Here is a 20,029-nt window from a genome sequence, read left to right on the forward strand (position 1 = left end):
TTAAAAATAATTAAGTGATTAATTTCCTTCATTTGTATCTACATAACACTTTTTGTATACATGTGTAAGATACGACATAAGATTCTATTTTGAAATACCCACTATGGTTCAGTAATAATTTATTTATTGTTTGGTTAGTTAATGTTGATCATGAAGACTTTTGCATGATCATTTTATGTGGTATAAATCTAGTCTGTTGTTACTACTTTTAGTAAATAATACATTTAAATGTTGACAGATGTGGCTTTTGTGTTACAAAAGTGCTTTCTGTAGGTTACAGGTAAAAACCTAAGTTTACATGTTGTTAAAATTTAAGGTATAATTTATCCTTTCAAGGGAAAAGAATGCTTTGCTTACATGTTGGCAATGTATTAATTCTCCAGGATCTTACTCATTAGGGCAATGGGAGAGGCAAACTGCTAATTATTATGTGTACATTTCCAGCTTTCTTTCAAATGTTGGCTTTAAGCTATGGATTCTGCACTCTTTTGATAGCTTCACAAGTGTATTTCCTATATTTAAGTAAAATGTTCAAGTTGGCTGCAATATAGCAGGATATATTTTATTTGGGTTTTAAAAGTGTACACAGGAAATTATTTTCTGCTACTCCAAAATATATTTGAATGTAAGTAAGTCTTGGTGTTTTTTTTTAATTAATTTTTTTTTCAACGTTTTTTATTTATTTTGGGGACAGAGAGAGACAGAGCATGAACGGGGGAGGGGCAGAGAGAGAGGGAGACACAGAATCGGAAACAGGCTCCAGGCTCCGAGCCATCCGCCCAGAGCCCGACGCGGGGCTCGAACTCACGGACCGCGAGATCGTGACCTGGCTGAAGTCGGACGCTTAACCGACTGCGCCACCCAGGCGCCCCAGTCTTGGTGTTTTAAATAACCAAATGTTTGACTTCCTTATCTTTAAATTATCTATTTCTTTTTTTTAAAAATGTAGGCATAATTTTAACAGATTATTGTTAAAAATTGAATTAATATCTTTTTTGAAAGAAGTTTGTAAGGATATGGATATGATTGGTATGTGGATAAATTTTCAATTTTAATTGTTATTTTTTTCTCCATTGAAAAGAAGTACATTTTCTCCAGGAAATAAGGACAGAAATTATAATAAATATGAAGTGGTTAAGATTTCTTGTTGTTTTATTCATATATGCCAAAAAGGTCTGTACTTAATTTATGTTTATATATGTGGTGTGTTTGATATGTGGAGACCTAATACAAATTTCATTTTAATATTAAAAAATTTATTAATTTTTTTAATATTTATTCATTTTTGAGAGAGAGAGAGAGAGAGAAAGAGACAGAGACAGAGCACGAGCAGGGGAGGGACAGAGAGAGGGAGACTCAGGATCCAAAGCAGGCTCCAGGCTCCTAGCTATCAGCAAAGAGCCTGACGTTGGGCTCGAACTCACAAACTGTGAGATCATGACCTGAGACAAAGTTGGATGCTCAACTGAGGGAGCCACCTAGGCGCTCAGAAAAAAAATTCTTGTATTAGCTTCTGACACCTATCTTTCACATAGCTCTCAGAGAAAGATAAATACCACATGATTTCACTCATATATGGAATTTAAGAAACAAAACAGATGAACAAGGGGAAGGGAAGGAGAAATAAGATAAAAACAGAGAGGGAGGCAAACCATAAGAGACTCTTAAATACAGAGAACAAGCTGAGGGCTGCTTGAGAGGTGTTGGGTGGGGAAATGAGCTAAATGGGTGAGGGGATTAAGGAGGGCACTTGTTGAGATGAGCACTGGGTGTTATAGGTAACTGATGAATCACTAAATTCTACTCCTGGAGCCATTATTACACTGTATGTTAACTAACTTGGATTAAATAAATAAATAAATAAATAAATAAATAAATAAATAGAAGATCCACATGGAATGTTTATATATTCTTACTTTCTCACTACTGATTCTATTGTATTGTAATTTATTGGCCTAATAAAAAGGCCACTACACAATAGGCACTCAATAAATGCTGTTGATGGACACAATATGTAGTTGTACACTCTTTTTTTTTTTTAAGTTTCTTTATTTATTTTGAGAGATGGGGGGATGGCACAGAGAGAGAGGGAAAGAAAGAATCCCAAAAAGAGATTAGCAGGCATATGAAATGCCAGCACTAAAACAGAGAAGTATTTTGTGACTATATAGGAATGATTATCTATCTACCTATTTATTTATATATCTATCAATCATCTATATCCATCTGTCATCTATTTATCTTTCCATATACATGCACATACATGTAATGAAGTTATTCTACAGACCTGGGGCAAAAGGAAACCAAGAGGTCTAAGTCAAGTAAGCTCTTTTTATACTGTTAGAAGTCATAATTAGTAATCTTTACATTTATTTGGTTAGCCAGTTTCCACCACATAATGTTCTGGAAAAACATCCAACCTTTTGTCTGTAAGAGCAAGAGGGGTCACCGTGATTATTGTTCAGATGCCACTATAATCATAGAACACTGGTGAGTTAAGAATATTATGATTTTGGGGTGCTTGACTGGCTTGGTCGGTTAAGTGGCTGACTCTTGATTTTGGCTCACGTCATGAATTTAGGGTTGTGAGATCAAGCTCCACATTAAGACCCATGTCAGGCTCTGCACTCTCAGCAGGGAGCCTGCTTGAGATTCTCTCTGTGCCCCTCCCCTTCTCTCTCTCTTTCAAAAAAGATAAATAAAACAGTAAAAAAAAAGGAATATTATGATTTTGAAAAAAAATTCTTTCATATTTTATATTATTGTCTTATTGGCAAACTTGAACCAAGTAAAACAGATATGGCTAGAGAGAATTACATTGTAAACTACTTCCCTTTGCTTACTTAAAAAATTTGAACCAGACCATCAAATGAGAGAATCTAATCTCTCTTCCCCAACACACCCCCATCTCTAGGCATGTATTACCAAGTTAGTTGATTAAATAGAATGCACAAGAGAGAACTTAGTTCAGGCACTACTCAGGAAACTAAGGCTATAAGAATTAAAAACTATGAGCTAAGAGAGTATGAAGAGAGAAAGACATGCTATAGATTGGTATTCATATCCTTATACACCTGAATTTCTGGTAAACCCGCTCATATCCTACTATGACATTATTCACTGAAGTTCTCTTCTGGATATAGACAGCATGCTTTGAAAATGTAATTTAAAACTAACCAGATAAAAAATGACCCTTTAAATGATTTTCCCCTAGGCTGTAAATTGACTTGAGAGCTACACTACGTACCCAAAATCCAGGTTTAGACAAACACATTTTTTCAGATTCTTCTCAGACATTTTGTCTCTTCAAGGATCTAATAAAAGTATCTTTCATGTCACTAATGAAATCAGTGATTCATAACAGGTGTTTTGCCTTCTGCAGCCGCCATTGTCAGGTGGCTCTAGAGTTCTAATTCTGCACCTTTGCTCATTTGATTATCAGATTTTGGTTAAGCTACTTATGTCTTTAGAAGGAGAAATAATCTTGTCAGAATTACAAAGATAATTTGTGTGAATTGCTCAGTAGAGAGTCTTGCACATGTGACTGGTCATGTTACTCCCTAATTAAAACCCTCTCATGGATTCTCAGTATCACTAGGAAGCTTAATATCGTTCACATGGCCAAATGAGTACCTTCATACTGGCCCTTGTCTCTGCCCTTACTCCCCTCTCTGTCCTTACTCCCCTTCATTTACCTGGATGTCTCCTCACTGCAGCCATGCCAAATTATTTACTCTTCTTTAAATTGTCCGTGCTATTTCAGGTCTCAGTGTTTTTGCTATTTCTTTACTACTCCTCTTTTGAGAATGAGCCCCAGCTTCTCACCTTCCACCAGATCCATTCATGACTGATTTATGCTAAATTAGGGCTTCTTCCCTCTGTTCTCAACACCCTTTGCATTGCATATCTTTATGATAGTACATGTCAGTAACCTGGTATTTTTAAATTAAATTTAAATTTTCTTCCCATAAATCTAGAGTATAAATTATGTGAAGGCAAAGGCTGTTGGTCTTATTAATGCTATATATTTTTTTATCCCCAGTGCCTCACACAGAGTATGGCACATATTAATTGTGCTATATGTCTTTGTTGGGTGAAAAAATATTACATTGAGTCATTGGTGAGTATGGGACCTTTTCTGATAAGGAATTTCAAAGTACCTCTCTTCTATATAACATATGAAAGATTTCTAGTCCTGAAGGTACAAGGAGTTGAAATTTAGAGTTAAAGCAAATTAAAATTTTCATATTTAGATCTGAACTTTAAAAAAAAATTAGACTAGATTATTTTCTCTAGAAGTACCAGATATACACAAATGACCTATCTAGATTTGGCCCTATAATTTTGTCTGAGAGTATGTTTTTGACTTAATGATATAATACTCAAAGACGTCGTACATTTTGAAAAGTTAGGTAAATTTCCTCATCTGTGAAATAAAGAAATAGAATGGAGATGCAGGGATGTAATACACAAAGTCTGAACAACACAATGACAGGACTCTTCTTGGGACCAAACTTTCCTTGAATTGCATTCTTTGGCTCGCACCCAGGCTAAGTCTTGACGTGTGAACAAGGGAAAAACAGTCAACAGGACATAGCAGGTATGACACTTTGAATATTTTTATATTGTTTTTAATTATGGAGTTATGTTTTGTGATAATTACAGTCTACTCCCAATAATTTCATCTCTAGCTTGAGAAGTCAATAGTGTCTGAAAGATTATAAATGATTATCACTGACATTAACCACCTAGGTTATAAGTGTTCTTTTTATTCATTAGTTTACTTTCTCTCCCTAAGCTGTGTTTCTTTTTAATTATGTCGGTGCCTTGCTACTTTTTAGTGAGGTATAGTTGTAAAAAAGAAGTTCTTATGAATTGATACTATTCATCAATGTAAAAGCAACATTCCTTCCATCACAGAATTTGAAATTCAAAAAGCTTCATTTTAAAAGAGTGATGATAAATTGAGAAATTGTGGCCTGTTTAGTGGTCTTACTATTAGCACTTTTTAATAATCCATTTTTTGTACTTTATTTATTTATTTATTATTTTTAAAAATATAATTTATTGTCAAATTAGCTAACATACAATGTGTAAAGTGTGCTCTTGGTTTTTGGGGTAGATTCCCACGGTTCATCACTTACACACAACACCAGTGCTCATCCCAACAAGTGAAATGAAAGAACTTGACAGGATGGTAGACTTGTTCAGAGCACAGGCCTTGGAAGAAAATAGCCCTCATTTTCAAATTTTAACTTAGCTTCTCATTATCTCTCATTAGCTGGACAAATTGCCCTATTTCTCCAGGCTTCTGTTTGTCATAAGTAAAATTAGGAAAATAATACTTGTCTCATTGGGTGTTGAAAAGTTTAAATGAAATAATACATATAAAATACTTTATATAATATCTGGCATTTTTAAAATTTTTTTAACGTTTATTTATTTTTGAGAGAGAGACAGAGCATGAATGGGGGAGGGTCAGAGAGAGGGAGACACAGAATCTGAAACAGGCTCCAGGCTCTGAGCTGTCAGCACAGAGCCCGACGCGGGGCTCGAACTCATGGACCGTGAGATCATGACCTGAGCCGAAGTCGGCCGCTCAACCGACTGAGCCACCCAGGCGCCCCAATATCTGGCATTTTTTAGAGGCTCAATAAATGGTAGCTATTATTACTGTTATTTATAAATAATTTTTATAATAAATTTGCTATTCTTGAATTCTTAAGTAAATATGGGTATTTTAGCAATGATGAGAAAATATTTTTATTATGATTAGGTATTTGAAAATTTTCCATAGAGGAACATGGCAAAAGCCACCCATATTATCTTTACACAGATAGCAGTAAGATAGGTTTCTAAAAGCAAAAAATGAATTCAATAACAGGGCAGGATTTAGACTGAATAAGACATTCCAAAGCCTATGTTACATGACATTGGAACACCTCACCTTCATCTCTCATTTTGATTTTCAACACTTCAAGGCTATGGAACTAATTTGAGTTTCTAATTAAGCCCATGTGTCTACATTTAAACTTATAATGTACACTTCAGTAGAGTTTTTCTCCTGACCACTGTTTTTATTGATCTAAGATAATAAGCCAAAGCTGCACAATTTTGAACTAACTGCTAAAATCATTTGCTCATGGCTTTATTCTCTTCCAAGTTTTCATTAGTATCATATTATGATGCCAAGACTGGCAAACAATTAGGCTAACACCACCCATTGAGACTCTATGTTACAGCATGAGTGATGAATTCTGCATAAAGAAATGTATCTGGGCTACGTTACAATTGTGGTAGAACAGGGCATTTCATGGAGGAATTTAATGATAGCAACAAAACATTAACTGAAATGACTATATGAGTATTTACAGGAACAGAATCCCATTTGATGAGACTATTCACAATTGGGAACATTAGATTTTTAACTCAGGTCAGATTGGAATGGTATAACTTAACATCTTATTTTATATGTTTGTGCAAAACTTACTCTCATCTCCTGTTTCAAATTCAAACTTCTGGCTATAGCCACTGTATCCTGTTGCAGTCCTCACTCGGATATGAAATATGTACTTGGTGGCTGGCTTGAGGCCTGTGATGATGACACTGGGCGCCTTGGACCTCGTGGAGGAATAGGTGAGCTGCTCATGCTCCTGGGGATAGAAAAGAGGAGAAAGGAAATGAAGCAGAGTTTTTCCGCTTTTTCCCAGGCATATTCCCAAATTAAGCTGAGGAAGTATGCTCTGAATATCAAAAATATTGATTAAAAAGAGGTGTAAGCATGGTTTCCCATAAGTTGGCACTTATTTATCACTATGATGCACATGATATGGTCTTGATTTGGAAATTTATTAAGAAGGATGACTATCTTATATAAGCTTGCACTTGGAGGTTTGGTGATTTGGATTTCTGCTCCAACTCTAAGGAATGGTGGTGGCGTGAGAGCACGTTTACACAGAATGGCAGCTGCACCTTGAGCAAAATGGGCACATCAGATCAGACCACACCAGCAGAGTGCAAGGAGCAAGGGTGGGAGGGTTCAAGTCCCCGCTACTCACTTCTACCCGCAGGTAGTGCCAAAATGCCGGCGCTATCCGTGGGTAGACCTGTGGGTGAAAGGAAAAATAAATTAATTGTTTTTTTTAATTTGAAGTATTTTATCCCGAATCAATTACTTTGTTCCAAAACTCAGCGATGTCCCTGTAGTTAACAACTGAAGTGGAGTCCAGCTTGAAACATAAAACTATGAAAATTTTCCCTTAAGGGAGAACTGACTCCTTCCCCACCTAGATATTGCAGTTTATTTTTTAAAGATGTAAAAACTTGTGACGTAGGTTTTACCATAGTCTGTCCAAAAAGGAGCATCAAAAACAGAGAAGGTATGAAAGACTTACCACACCCGTGGAATCAGAGGCAGGGCTGGAGCCTTGGTTCCCAGTCACCTGCAGTTAATTGCAAAACTACCTCCCCTCACTAATGGGAAGGGTTTGCCACAGCTGATCGAATGATCCGGTCAGTCAGGGTCTTTTAAGGGGGCTCTCTTGCCCACCAACTCAGAACAGGATAGTTCATTTTATCCATGCATGTAAGAGACTGTCCACAACATGCTGGCAATGGAGATAAATTAAACTTAATACTATTTTTGTACAGTGTTATTGTTCAGTAATTTTATACTGATATTTTAATAGGTGAAAACACTGTATTTGTGTGAATAACTCTTCTAAATTCATAAGTCAAATTAGGCCACCAGGTCCTTACGTTAATTCTCCACTCTTCTCAGAAATCTGAAGATATTCTCAGGGATGGAAGTGACTTTCAAGATCATTAACTGAATCACTCATTTGACGCCTTAATTCTATCTATATTATTCCCATCAAGATTTCATTTAGCCTTTGCCTGATACTCTCTGTTGTTCATATCTTCCAGACTAACAAATGAAGTTATAAAAATCTACACATGTGTAGATTGTGTCAAACTCCATTTATTTGCTGGTGATGCTTTAAGATTTAGAACTATGGAAATCATTTCACTTCAGCTAGTTTTTAAGAAAAACATCCTAATCTTAAAGATCATTTAAAAATTTTATGGCCCTATTTGTCAGAACATTAGATGCTACATGTTATTCTGAGTCTAGCTGAGGAATTTAATTTGCCATGTATACCCTAAATAGAACTGTTTATTCAACACAAAAAAGAAAGAAAAAAATGAGTTAACAATAGCAACATTTTAACTAAAAAAGACAAAAAGATAAATTGCAGTTTATATTTACCGCTAAGTAATTTTGAGATTAGAAAGTAAATAAATATCTACCTAGCATAAAATCCAAAGAAATATAGTCTCTAAAATAATTAATGGGAGGAATCATTTAAGGGCTAAAAGAAGGAGCTAAGATCAAGGCCTTTATAATTAGGGAGCTTAGCACTCATATTTTAGAGAAAAAAAAACCTGCTCATGTGCCATTAGAAGAAGTGATAATGTTTCTGGTAGAAATCTGCAAAACTTTCTGGATTTTCAATCTCACAGTAGGAGAATATTCCACCTTTCACAGAATTTCCTGCAATGTAAGTGTTATGGTACATTTTGAGTAGTAGTTCACAATATGAAATGATGACTGAGAAAAAAATTGTAAAGCCGTGAAAAAATAAATTTTGTCTTATCCTTGAAGAGAGAAAATACAGATTTCAAAAATCTACTTTTAGACTGGCAGCACACCAATTACACATTATGTCTTTGTTGCTTCATCAAAATGTAGCTAAATAGTAATTTCTTAGTAAAGTTACAGGCAGTAAAGGACACCTTTTGCAAACAGCTTTTAGCATTTCTGCTGTTATATACAAAAGTGTATCTGTACTTGCATCTCTGGAATAAAAATCCCCAGGTAGGAAATGTGTGTACATGGTTCCTCAGCCTAAATGACAGCAGTGTGTTGATGGGCTGCCTTGTCTTAACATCTTGCCACGTCTCAGCCTGCCAAAGAGGAGGCCTCAGAACGCAGCAGTCATGAGAGTTCCTCTTTCCAGGGTACAGCAGCCCTCTCTCCTGGCATTTCCAAGCTCTTGGGAAATCAGGGTAGCACTTATCCATTACAAGCATAGAGCACTAGTGTCCCAGAACTTTGGCTAATTGCCTTTCTGCCAACGTGTCAATTCCAATTCTAAGCATCTGTCACCGGGTAGAGACCATCCTTTGCCACAGAACCATCTAGTCCTCTTTATTCATCCTCACAGGCTGAACTGTGGACATGTTTGAGTAGGATATGTGTGCAAGTTTTTCTGGAGTTTGTGCCATGATGGAATTGCTGCTTTTATGACATAGATGTTTTCAATTTGCTAGGTAACACATCCCACTGTTCATAAAACTCTTAAATGTGTTTTTTGTATTTGCTAAATCCATAGTTAAATAGCTTTTGCATTTTTTTTAAATTTTTTTTTTATTTTTTATTCTTTTTTTTTTTTTAAACGTTACTTTTTTTTTTTTCAATGTTTATTTATTTTTGGGACAGAGAGAGACAGAGCATGAACGGGGGAGGGGCAGAGCGAGAGGGAGACACAGAATCGGAAACAGGCTCCAGGCTCTGAGCCATCAGCCCAGAGCCTGACGCGGGGCTCGAACCCACGGACCGCGAGATCGTGACCTGGCTGAAGTCGGACGCTTAACCAACTGCGCCACCCAGGCGCCCCAATTTTTTTTTAACGTTTATTTATTTTTGGGACAGTGAGAGACAGAGCATGAACAGGGGAGGGGCAGAGAGAGAGGAAGACACAGAATCGGAAGCAGGCTCCAGGCTCTGAGCCATCAGCCCAGAGCCCGACGCGGGGCTCGAACTCATGGACCGCGAGATCGTGACCTGAGCCGAAGTCGGACGCTCAACCGACTGAGCCACCCAGGCGCCCCAGCTTTTGCATTCTTAATGCTATTTATTTTTGTAGTTTCTTTTCTTGATCAAGCTTTCCAGAGGTTTGAACCAACTTTTGGCTTTGTTAATCGAATTGCATCTTTGTTTTCTATTACATTTAAAATTTGCTTTGACCATAAGTGATTTTCTTTCTTCTTAATTAATACATTAATTATACTGACAATTAATGCTTAACTCATTAATTGTCAGTATATCTTTTCAAATAGACTATGTACAACTACAAGTTTTGCTCTAAGTACTGCACTATCTATACTCCATAAGTTTTCATATCGTGTATTATCAACCAGTGCTAAATATTTATTAATTTCCAAAGCTAGATGATTTTTAAATTCTTTGTAGTAGATTCAGGATTATCACTTGTACACTTTTATGGTTCATGACAAGTTGTCAGGCAATAAATAAGTGGCATAAAGTGAAGCTCCAAAGGCATAACCCCACTGGTTGCAAAGCACACTGAGCTGTGGATAGGACAGTGGATGCTCATTGCTGGGTGCACTTGCAGTCTTCTGCAGTAGTGTTTGCTGCTGAAAGTAAAACAGCTTGTTGTACTCTTTCTCCTTGGATGAGCATGGATAAGAGCACCAACTGTGAGAAAAAACATTTAGTAATGATGTACTTTAATATATTGCTATGTATGTCATTAAAAATAATTAATATAGGGGCGCCTGCTGGCTCAGTCGGTTAAGCCCCATGACGTGGGTCATGATCTCTCGGTTCATGGGTTCAGGCCTCGGGACAGGCTCTGTGGTGACAGCTCAGAGCCTGGAGCCTGCTTCAGATTCTGTGTCTCCCTCTCTCTGCCCCTTCCCAGCTTGCCTGTCTCTCTCTCTGTCTCTTTGTCTCTCTCTCTGTCTCAAAAAATAAACACTAAATATATATATATATATATATATATATATATACAATTTCTTTTTTATATATTTGTATCTACATATGTATTTTAAAATAGTTCAGAACCAAATAGTGTGAACATTGGACATTGCCAAAAAGAATGTATTTGCACTGATCTCTAGAGATATTCACCTTCACTTACCGTTCTCTTCCCATGGGTAGACCCTACAGCTTTCACTCAGACACTGCTCCTTCCCAGCTGCTGAGAATCAATGTTTTTTGGGGAAATCACTTTAGACCTTTCATTTAGCTAAAATACTGAATCTAGCTTTACCTCTATAGACGTCAACTCTTCAGGGTAACTAAAAGACATGTTTTTACCAGATTCTGGATCCTGTTAGCATTTAATCTAAAAACTGTAACTTAGTGAAAAGGAATAGGCTAAGGTGCCCAGTTCCTGGGGATGCATCTTTCTAAAATCAGTGTGCAGGGCCCCTGGGTGGCTCAGTTAGTTAAGCATCTGACTTTGCCTAGGTGATGATATCACGGTCTGTGAGTTTGAGCCCCGTGTTAGGCTCTGTGCTGACAGCTCAGAGCCTGGAGCCTGCTTCACATTCTGTGTCTCCCTCTCTCTCTGCCCCTTTCCCACTCACACTCTGTCTCTGTCTCTCTCAAAAATAAACAGTAAATTTTTTAAAAAAAAAATCAGTTTTGAATGGCCTGTATCAACAAAAGACAACATGTAGAGAATTTTGGGTTGAACTTTTCTTGCCTTGATCTTGGTCTTTGTTCTACTTGGGTTATGTATCTTGGTAAATCACATTGAAGACTTGGATTTACTTATACATTAAATTCATTTATTCCAGAGACACTGAATGCTCACTATACTTAAGGAAGGGCTCTGGGGCACTCTAACAGATATAGATTAAATGATCACCAAAGTTCCAAGTAAGCAATTAAGTCCCCTCTCTTCTCCTGTAACTCCTTCTCACCACTCCTTACCTCACTCTTGGTTTACCACTCTCACTAATGGAAGTAGATTCAATGGGCCCACAAAGGGGTCATCATTTAGCTAGTTTTCGTTCTCTTAAAATTTCTGGGTCTAGTGAGACTTCTGTAAGATGTTACTTCCTTGACTTTTTTTAAAAAATTTTAAATTGGGGCGCCTGGGTGGCGCAGTCGGTTAAGCGTCCGACTTCAGCCAGGTCACGATCTCGCGGTCCATGAGTTCGAGCCCCGCGTCGGGCTCTGGGCTGATGGCTCAGAGCCTGGAGCCTGCTTCCGATTCTGTGTCTTCCTCTCTCTCTGCCCCTCCCCTGTTCATGCTCTGTCTCTCACTGTCCCAAAAATAAATAAACGTTAAAAAAAAATTGGGGCGCCTGGGTGGCGCAGTTGGTTAAGCGTCCGACTTCAGCCAGGTCACGATCTCGCGGTCCGTGGGTTCGAGCCCCGCGTCAGGCTCTGGGCTGATGGCTCAGAGCCTGGAGCCTGTTTCCGATTCTGTGTCTCCCTCTCTCTCTGCCCCTCCCCCGTTCATGCTCTGTTTCTCTCTGTCCCAAAAATAAATAAATAAAAAACGTTGAAAAAATTTTAAATTAATTGGATTACATATTGATTAAAAATTGTTTTAGACTTTTTTCTACATTTAGATCTAAAGATATAGCAGCACTCATAAGAGAACTACATTTATGCAATCCTTTATAATACACATTCTTTATGTGATATTCTTAATAATCTTGTGAAGCAAGAACTGATAATGTCTTTATTCTCACTTAACATATGTTGAAATTGGTCAATATAGAATAAGTAACTTACCAAAGCAAGTCACCTAACTAGTTAGTAGTTTTCATTCAAGTTGTGTTTTTCCACTATATCCAACTAATGCAGGTATGTCCAGGGCAAATATGCTTATAGATTAGACTTTGAGTCAAGGTCGCATCTTTACACTTTACATTATTGATTATCGAATCACTAGAAATAACTTTAAATATAACACAGCCTATGAGCCAGATAGTGATGATTTGATGGCATTAGAATATCTTTATACTTTTCCTATGTATTATACTTTTCCTATATATTAGCAATGACCACTTAACATTATACTTTAAAATATTCCAGTTACTATAGTAACAGAAACCTTACAATACTTGAGCACATGACAAAAAATTGTGCAAAAAGTATGAATAAATCTATAACATTTTACTGTAGAAACCAAAGGGAAAATCTCTTACTTTTCTTCTCTTATTGCAATGCTAAGATTTTTAGTAGAATATTGCACAGTGGAAGTAAAAGGAGGTACTTTATTTTCCTCTGTTATTTAATGGAATGGCTATTAATGTGCAGCTGTTAAACATAATCACATCTGACTTAGGTTTTTGGTAGATACGCAGTTGATTCCATCTGCTTTTTTCTTATACTGTGATTATATTTTTATTCTGTTTTTAAAATGTGAAAAGGATACTGAATGTTCTAAAACAATATGTCTGTATTTGCCTAGTTCATTATTTTTTCACCTTAATGTATATACTTATGAAGAACTACCTTTGCATTCTAAGATAAACTCTACTAATTCTTGTTCACAATATAGTATTATAATTTTTATTGAGATTTTTGGATTCAATTTGATATTTCAACTAGAATTTTTATACCTATGTTTATAGGTGATCTTGGCTTAGAGTTTTCTTATTTTTTCCCATTTTTATTATCAATCTCTGGTTGTGATAATTTGGATTAGATTATTAGAGAATATATGATGAAATGTTCCATTTACTAATATTCTGAAATAATTTATTTAATATGGAATAATCTATTCCTTGAAAATGTAATTGAAACGGACCTTCTGGGAGTAAATATTGACCATCTTTTAAAATTATTTTATCCTATATTTGGATTGGATTGTCTTCTAATTCAATTTTGGTAAGTTAGAGGATATTACCCATTAACATTATATTTTATACATACTGTTATAAATTATATCAAGTCATGTCCCATCATTAAAAATCTCTTCCATAAGTAACATCTTCCAACTTTGTTTATCAGTCTTTTAAGAACCTGGTTTTGATTTTTTTTAAATCAAAGATATTTTTATTGACTGAATTTCATTAATTGTTTTTTATTTTATACAGTAAAACCTTGGTTTGTGAGGATATGTCATTCTGGAACCATGCTTCTAATCCAAAGCACTTGTATATCAAAGCAAATTTCAAGAACCATTGGCTCAGTTGTGATCATGTGATATTTGGCATTACATACTACTTGTATTGAAAGACATCGCTCATTTATCAATTTAAAATTATTAGAAATGTTTGCTCATCTTGCAGAACACTCACAGAACAAGTTACTCACAACCCAAGGTTTAATGTACTTGTTAGTTCCTTCTTTCTACCTTTTCCCCCCTGCACTGGTCATCTTACATTGGTTTGGATGTATGTGTATCGCAATGTCTTTCATTTTAAAATAATTTATAACTTAATTTTATTACCTTTAAATAGGTGATAGTATAATATTTTAAATTTTAAAGAGGGGCGCCTGGTGGCTCAGTCAGTTAAGCATCCGCCGACCTCGGCCCAGGTCAGGATCTCATGGCTTGTGAGTTCAAACCCTGTGTTGGGCTCTGTCCTGACAGTTAGGAGCCTGGAGCCTGCTTTGGATTCTGTGTCTCCTTTTCTCTCTGCCCCTCCCCAACTTGTGCTCTGTCTCTCTATGTCTCTCAAATGATAAATAAATGTAAAAAAAATTTTTAAGAAAATCTTTATAGACATAGTTCCTCAATGACTGAGACAATTTTCAATGTTAAAGATTTTAACTAGTTATTTCAAAGGTAAAATTTTTTTTCTTTTCAGATCTAAGTTAACCCCACCTGCTAGGGGAGATGGGCCTGGTGCCCAAAAAGCTGATTGACCCAGAGACATAAGCAGGCTGGAAATATTATTCTTCTCTCACATTTACTGAAGTGCATATGACAGAGTATATAGTTTGGGAAAAGAAGTGGTTAACAAGCTAGTGGGTAGGGTGTTCTAAATTGTTTTGCTTAGGTAAAAACTGTCCACTGATAAAACAAAATGACAAATTACGCATAAGTAAGAAAAATGTAGAAGTATATATTCTAAGTACACAAATACTTTCTGACTGCACTTTTGGAGAAGTATCATTTAGTATACCATGGCTATAATTTACGACAATCAACACTTGATTATCCCCAGTAATCCAAAATAGGAGGTAACCCCAAATCACTTTGAAATGCATTCATTATTTTTTTCTTATATTCCAATATATATCGTGTTTCACCTAAAATGAAAATTAAATGCATTCCTTGAACATTAAATGTTAAGCAATAGTAGGAGCTGGCACAAATGGACGCCGATGATAGAAGAATAGTGATCTGGAATTAAACATTCATAATTGATTTTCAGAAAACAGATCACTTCTATGTAGATAATTAACTGGTAGAAAGAGTGGGTAGATAATACTGTTAGGAGAAATGGCTAAATGATTATAGTGAGATCTTTAGAAAATACTGGTCCTAGGATGATACCAATGGAATCCTACTTGTAGTCTGTCCATCTATGAAAACCAGAAAGTTTATACCATCTCAAAGTGTCAAGCTTGTTGTAAGGATAAAGCAAAATAATGTGTAAAACCCTTTTACAGGCTCCAGCAGATGTGTAATATAGCATAATTTCTTTATTTTAGGAGCCATTATTGGTAGGTGGTACATTTAATTTAGGGCAATGATAGGCTTGTGCCTTAAGGTAATTCTGCAGACGCTGTGAGAAGTTTTTTTTATAAAAATTTGTATGTGTTTTGTTTGCCTTTTAACTTCTATATTCCCACTACTTAATGCATTGTACCTAGAATATTATAGGCTCTCATAATATATTAGCCAAATGATTGAATAAATTAATGAATTAATTGCTCTATAAGTTTAGCTTTTAAGTTCTATATATTTTTATAACAATTAAAATCAGTTGGCACAAATTAATGACAATTCAAATGAGAAATGAGAAAAATTGTTTTGCTGGCTTATAGTCCTTCCACAATCAAAATGCAATAATATTATGTCAGTATGTCTGGCTTGTTTTTTTATTTGTTTGTTTGTTTTAGGAACATTGTTGAGAACATCCAAGAATTTCCTTGCCAAAAAAATATTTACAAACCTGTATGCTTATAAAAACCAAGATTTGTGTTGAAACATCTGTAAATAAATATCTCTTAATATGTATTCAGTTTTAACTTTCCCATCTGTTTTTGCGTAACCTACCTTCATACAGATGGGATATAGACTGTTCTGTGATCTATTACTCTATAAATATTTATGATGGTGTTCAAGTAAAATTAAATGTTTAAAGTTTGACAGATGTTCCTAAAGAAAGTGCCTCCCACACAAAATTCCTTAAAGATTTTCTTAAAGGTACATCATAGACAACTTAAATTTGTAATTAATTCTTAATATTTTTTGATAATTGTATAAGAGCTTTTAAAGCAAATGTAAATTTGGTCATAGTAATACACATACAGATAGAAAAAGGAGGAAATATATGTAATAGAGAATAAAACATTAAAAATTTATTAGGGTATTGAAAGTTGATAAAATTATTTTATCTAAGGGGAGGAACTGAGGAGGAAAAAAATCATAATCATAAGAATATTTAAGGATTATACTTAGTTTAAACTAAACATTTTCAGAAAAATTTACAAATTCCTACTGGAGTCAGTAGCTTACTAAATCAGCTACATAAAAGCTAGAAAAAAAAAACTTTGAGAATAAAATTAGGGTAAGTTAGTAATAAATGCCACCAAGAGGGAAAAAAAGACACTAAATATCTTTGGAAAAATTAATACAAATATGTTGACTGATTCAAATATAAATGGTATTCCAAATGTCAAACTGAATGTTTTCAAAGTTAAATTATTAGAACAATATGGCTGAATGGAGTGGCATGAAACTAGAAAGGCAACTCATGCATGGTGTTTTGATTAATTCTACCTCACCGGGAAATGTGGATTCTAAAAATAATGAAGCTAGAAATGATTATCTGTTTTTTTAAAAAAGCAAAAATATAAAGCAGCTTTTTCACAATAGTGCTAACTGAAATATATACTAGGTAAGAAAAATGAAGGCTAGCAGGAAACAAATCTTTGAAAATGAGATAACTAGACAGTAAATGTAGGTGATTGGCCTCCAAAACTATCTCATGGTCACTAGATTTTTCAACAGAATGAAGTAAATATTAAGGAAGTTAAGATGGGTAGGATTTCACTAGAGTGAGAATATGGAAAAAAAAAAAAACTTGCACAAAAGACTCCACTGAAAAACAGTATCATTTGTGAATGTCAGGTAAAGTGTTACATTTGTCCAAATTGGCCACAAAACATGTGTTAGATGATCTATTTGTGGGAAAAGAAAGCAAAAATCCATTTAAATATACAAGCATAGGAATGCCTTAACCTCATTTGAAATAGGAGGGACACTTTCTGCAGACTTATTTTGCATTTTTATCTTTTCCATTTGTCACTAAGATGGAACTTTAACTTTTTTTTTTTATTTGTTCATGGATCTTAATTGTGATCTGATGACAGGTATATTTGTTATGCTCAAAATTAAAACAAAGATGTCTGTTAAGATTGATCTACAAAGCTACAAAGCATAATTTAAATCTCAAGGTACATAGTCCTACCTCCCCAAAAGATTTTAAAGTTTCTTTATAAGTGATATCATCTTGACTTGAAAAGTATCACACTATGCTCTAAATAACTCAATATACTCAGTTAATCATCTAACACAGTCATTGATTTTGAATTTTCTCAGAGGACTGGCAATATTAAAATGTGCATCAAATGAATGCCTCAGATTTATAATAAAACATAGGTTTACCTAGATACCGTGACTGGAAACTAAGTAATATTTCATCACTGGGAGAAAATAAGTTAGCGTAATAGTAATAAACAGATTGTTGTAATTGACAGCTTCCTGCAGAACATAGGAACATTCACACACACTCTTCTAGTTTCACTGTGGTTGTTTGAAACCAAAGGAACTTGTAAATATGTCAGTGACTACAGACAGTGTTAAATAAATGTAGAGGAATTCAAGGCAAAGCAAACTCATTTCCCAGTAATATTATTTTAATCTATATCATTATCAAACAGAGGATATGTATTATTTATTTATTCATACACATAAACTAGTTTTGAAATCAAGTTAGAATGAGAGAAACTAACGATGATAAAGAAGTAAATTAAGTTTAGGGTAAAAGGAAAAATAATCCCACCACAGTAAAGCAGTCACTATTCTTTGGCTACAGATGTTGCCCATTTCAAACATTCATGCAATTTGTACTTGGGAGGGCTGCTAGCGACAGATGCTTTTTCCCTGGACAAGCAGAAATCTCCTTATTTCCAAGTTTGGATACATTGATCTGTATAGGTATTTCATGATAATGAATACAGTGGCACAACACAATGCATAGTCCAGATTCTAAGATCTGGGGAAACTTCTTTGTGGAAGTTTGCTTTCTCTTCTCCTTAACTTTTATGAATGAACTATTTTTTTGTTTGTTTTTGCTCTGCAACATTTTCACATAACTATTTAAATAGACTTCGAATTTTCATAATTTCATACATATTCAAAATTAATAAATTTGCTCTGGCCCAGTACTGAAAAAAAATTATTTTTAAATTAGTACAAATTAGGGTGGCTCAGTCAGTTAAGCATCCGACTTTGGCTCAGATCATGATCTCACCGTCTGTGAGTTCGAGCCCTGCGTTGAGCTCTGTGCCGACAGATCGGAGCCTGGAGCCTGCTTCAGATTCTGTGTGTGCCCCTCTCTCTGCCTCCTCTGCTTGCACTCTGTCTCCCTCTCTCTCAAAAATAAACTTTAAAAAAAAATGAGTACAGCAGGAAAAGACCTCTCTGACCTCAGCCGTAGCAATCTCTTACTCGACACATCCCCAAAGGCAAGGGAATTAAAAGCAAAAGTGAATTACTGGGACCTTATGAAGATAAAAAGCTTCTGCACAGCAAAGGAAACAACCAACAAAACTAAAAGGCAACCAACGGAATGGAAAAAGATATTTGCAAATGACATATCGGACAAAGGGCTAGTATCTAAAATCTATAAAGAGCTCACCAAACTCCACACACGAAAAACAAATAACCCAGTGAAGAAATGGGCAGAAAACATGAATAGACACTTCTCTAAAGAAGACATCCAGATGGCCAATAGGCACATGAAAAGATGTTCAGCGTCGCTCCTTATCAGGGAAATACAAATCAAAACCACACTCAGGTATCACCTCACGCCAGTCAGAGTGGCCAAAATGAACCAATCAGGAGACTATAGATGCTGGAGAGGATGTGGAGAAACGGGAACCCTCTTGCACTGTTGGTGGGAATGCAAATTGGTGCAGCCGCTCTGGAAAGCAGTGTGGAGGTTCCTCAGAAAATTAAAAATAGACCTACCCTATGACCCAGCAATAGCACTGCTAGGAATTTATCCAAGGGATACAGGAGTACTGATGCATAGGGGCACTTGTACCCCAATGTTCATAGCAGCACTCTTAACAATAGCCAAATTATGGAAAGAGCCTAAATGTCCATCAACTGATGAATGGATAAAGAAATTGTGGTATATATACACAATGGAATACTACGTGGCAATGAGAAAAAATGAAATATGGCCTTTTGTAGCAACGTGGAAGGAACTGGAGAGTGTAATGCTAAGTGAAATAAGCCATACAGAGAAAGACAGATACCATATGGTTTCACTCTTATGTGGATCCTGAGAAACTTAACAGGAACCCATGGGGGAGGGGAAGAGGAAAAAAAAAAAAGAGGTTAGAGTGGGAGAGAGCCAAAGCATAAGAGACTGTTAAAAACTGAGAACAAACTGAGGGTTGATGGGGGGTGGGAGGGAGGGGAGGGTGGGTGATGGGTATTGAGGAGGGCACCTTTTGGGATGAGCACTGGGTGTTGTATGGAAACCAATTTGTCAATAAATTTCATATATAAAAAAAAATGAGTACGAATTAGAAGCAAACACATGATGTAATAGGATGCAGGTCTCAAATCAAGCAGTATGACAAATTAAGGATGGTTGCAAACTCTTTCACACTCCTCCCACTGGAAAGTCAGCACTCTGCCCCCTCCCCTTGAATCTCATCTAGGCTGTGACTTATTTGACCAATAAAGTAGCAGTGACAAATTGCCAGTTACACCTCTAAGAAAACTGGCAATTTTCAACTTTGTCTTGGACCTCTGCGTTGTGGTATGCGAAGTATGAC

General features: G+C 35.7%; 1 protein-coding gene across 2 annotated transcripts in view; it reads right to left on the reverse strand.

The window, feature by feature from the left end:
• Window positions 1-20,029, reverse strand: part of EPHA6 (EPH receptor A6) — an 884,276-nt gene that overhangs the window by 274,255 nt on the left and 589,992 nt on the right. The window contains exons 7-8 of one of the 2 annotated variants that reach the window (XM_047099573.1): window positions 7,059-7,106; window positions 6,491-6,653 (exon numbers count right to left, since the gene is read on the reverse strand). In XM_047099573.1, the coding sequence (XP_046955529.1) occupies window positions 6,491-6,653; window positions 7,059-7,106 (211 nt within the window). The remainder of the gene's footprint in view (window positions 1-6,490; window positions 6,654-7,058; window positions 7,107-20,029) is intronic. The other variant, XM_047099574.1, reaches the window with a different exon arrangement.

The sequence above is a fragment of the Lynx rufus genome, unplaced genomic scaffold (assembly GCF_022079265.1).
Source record: "Lynx rufus isolate CCGP_SWC_20201006 ecotype Redwood Valley unplaced genomic scaffold, mLynRuf1.p SCAF_5, whole genome shotgun sequence".
NCBI classification, from domain to species: domain Eukaryota; kingdom Metazoa; phylum Chordata; class Mammalia; order Carnivora; family Felidae; genus Lynx; species Lynx rufus.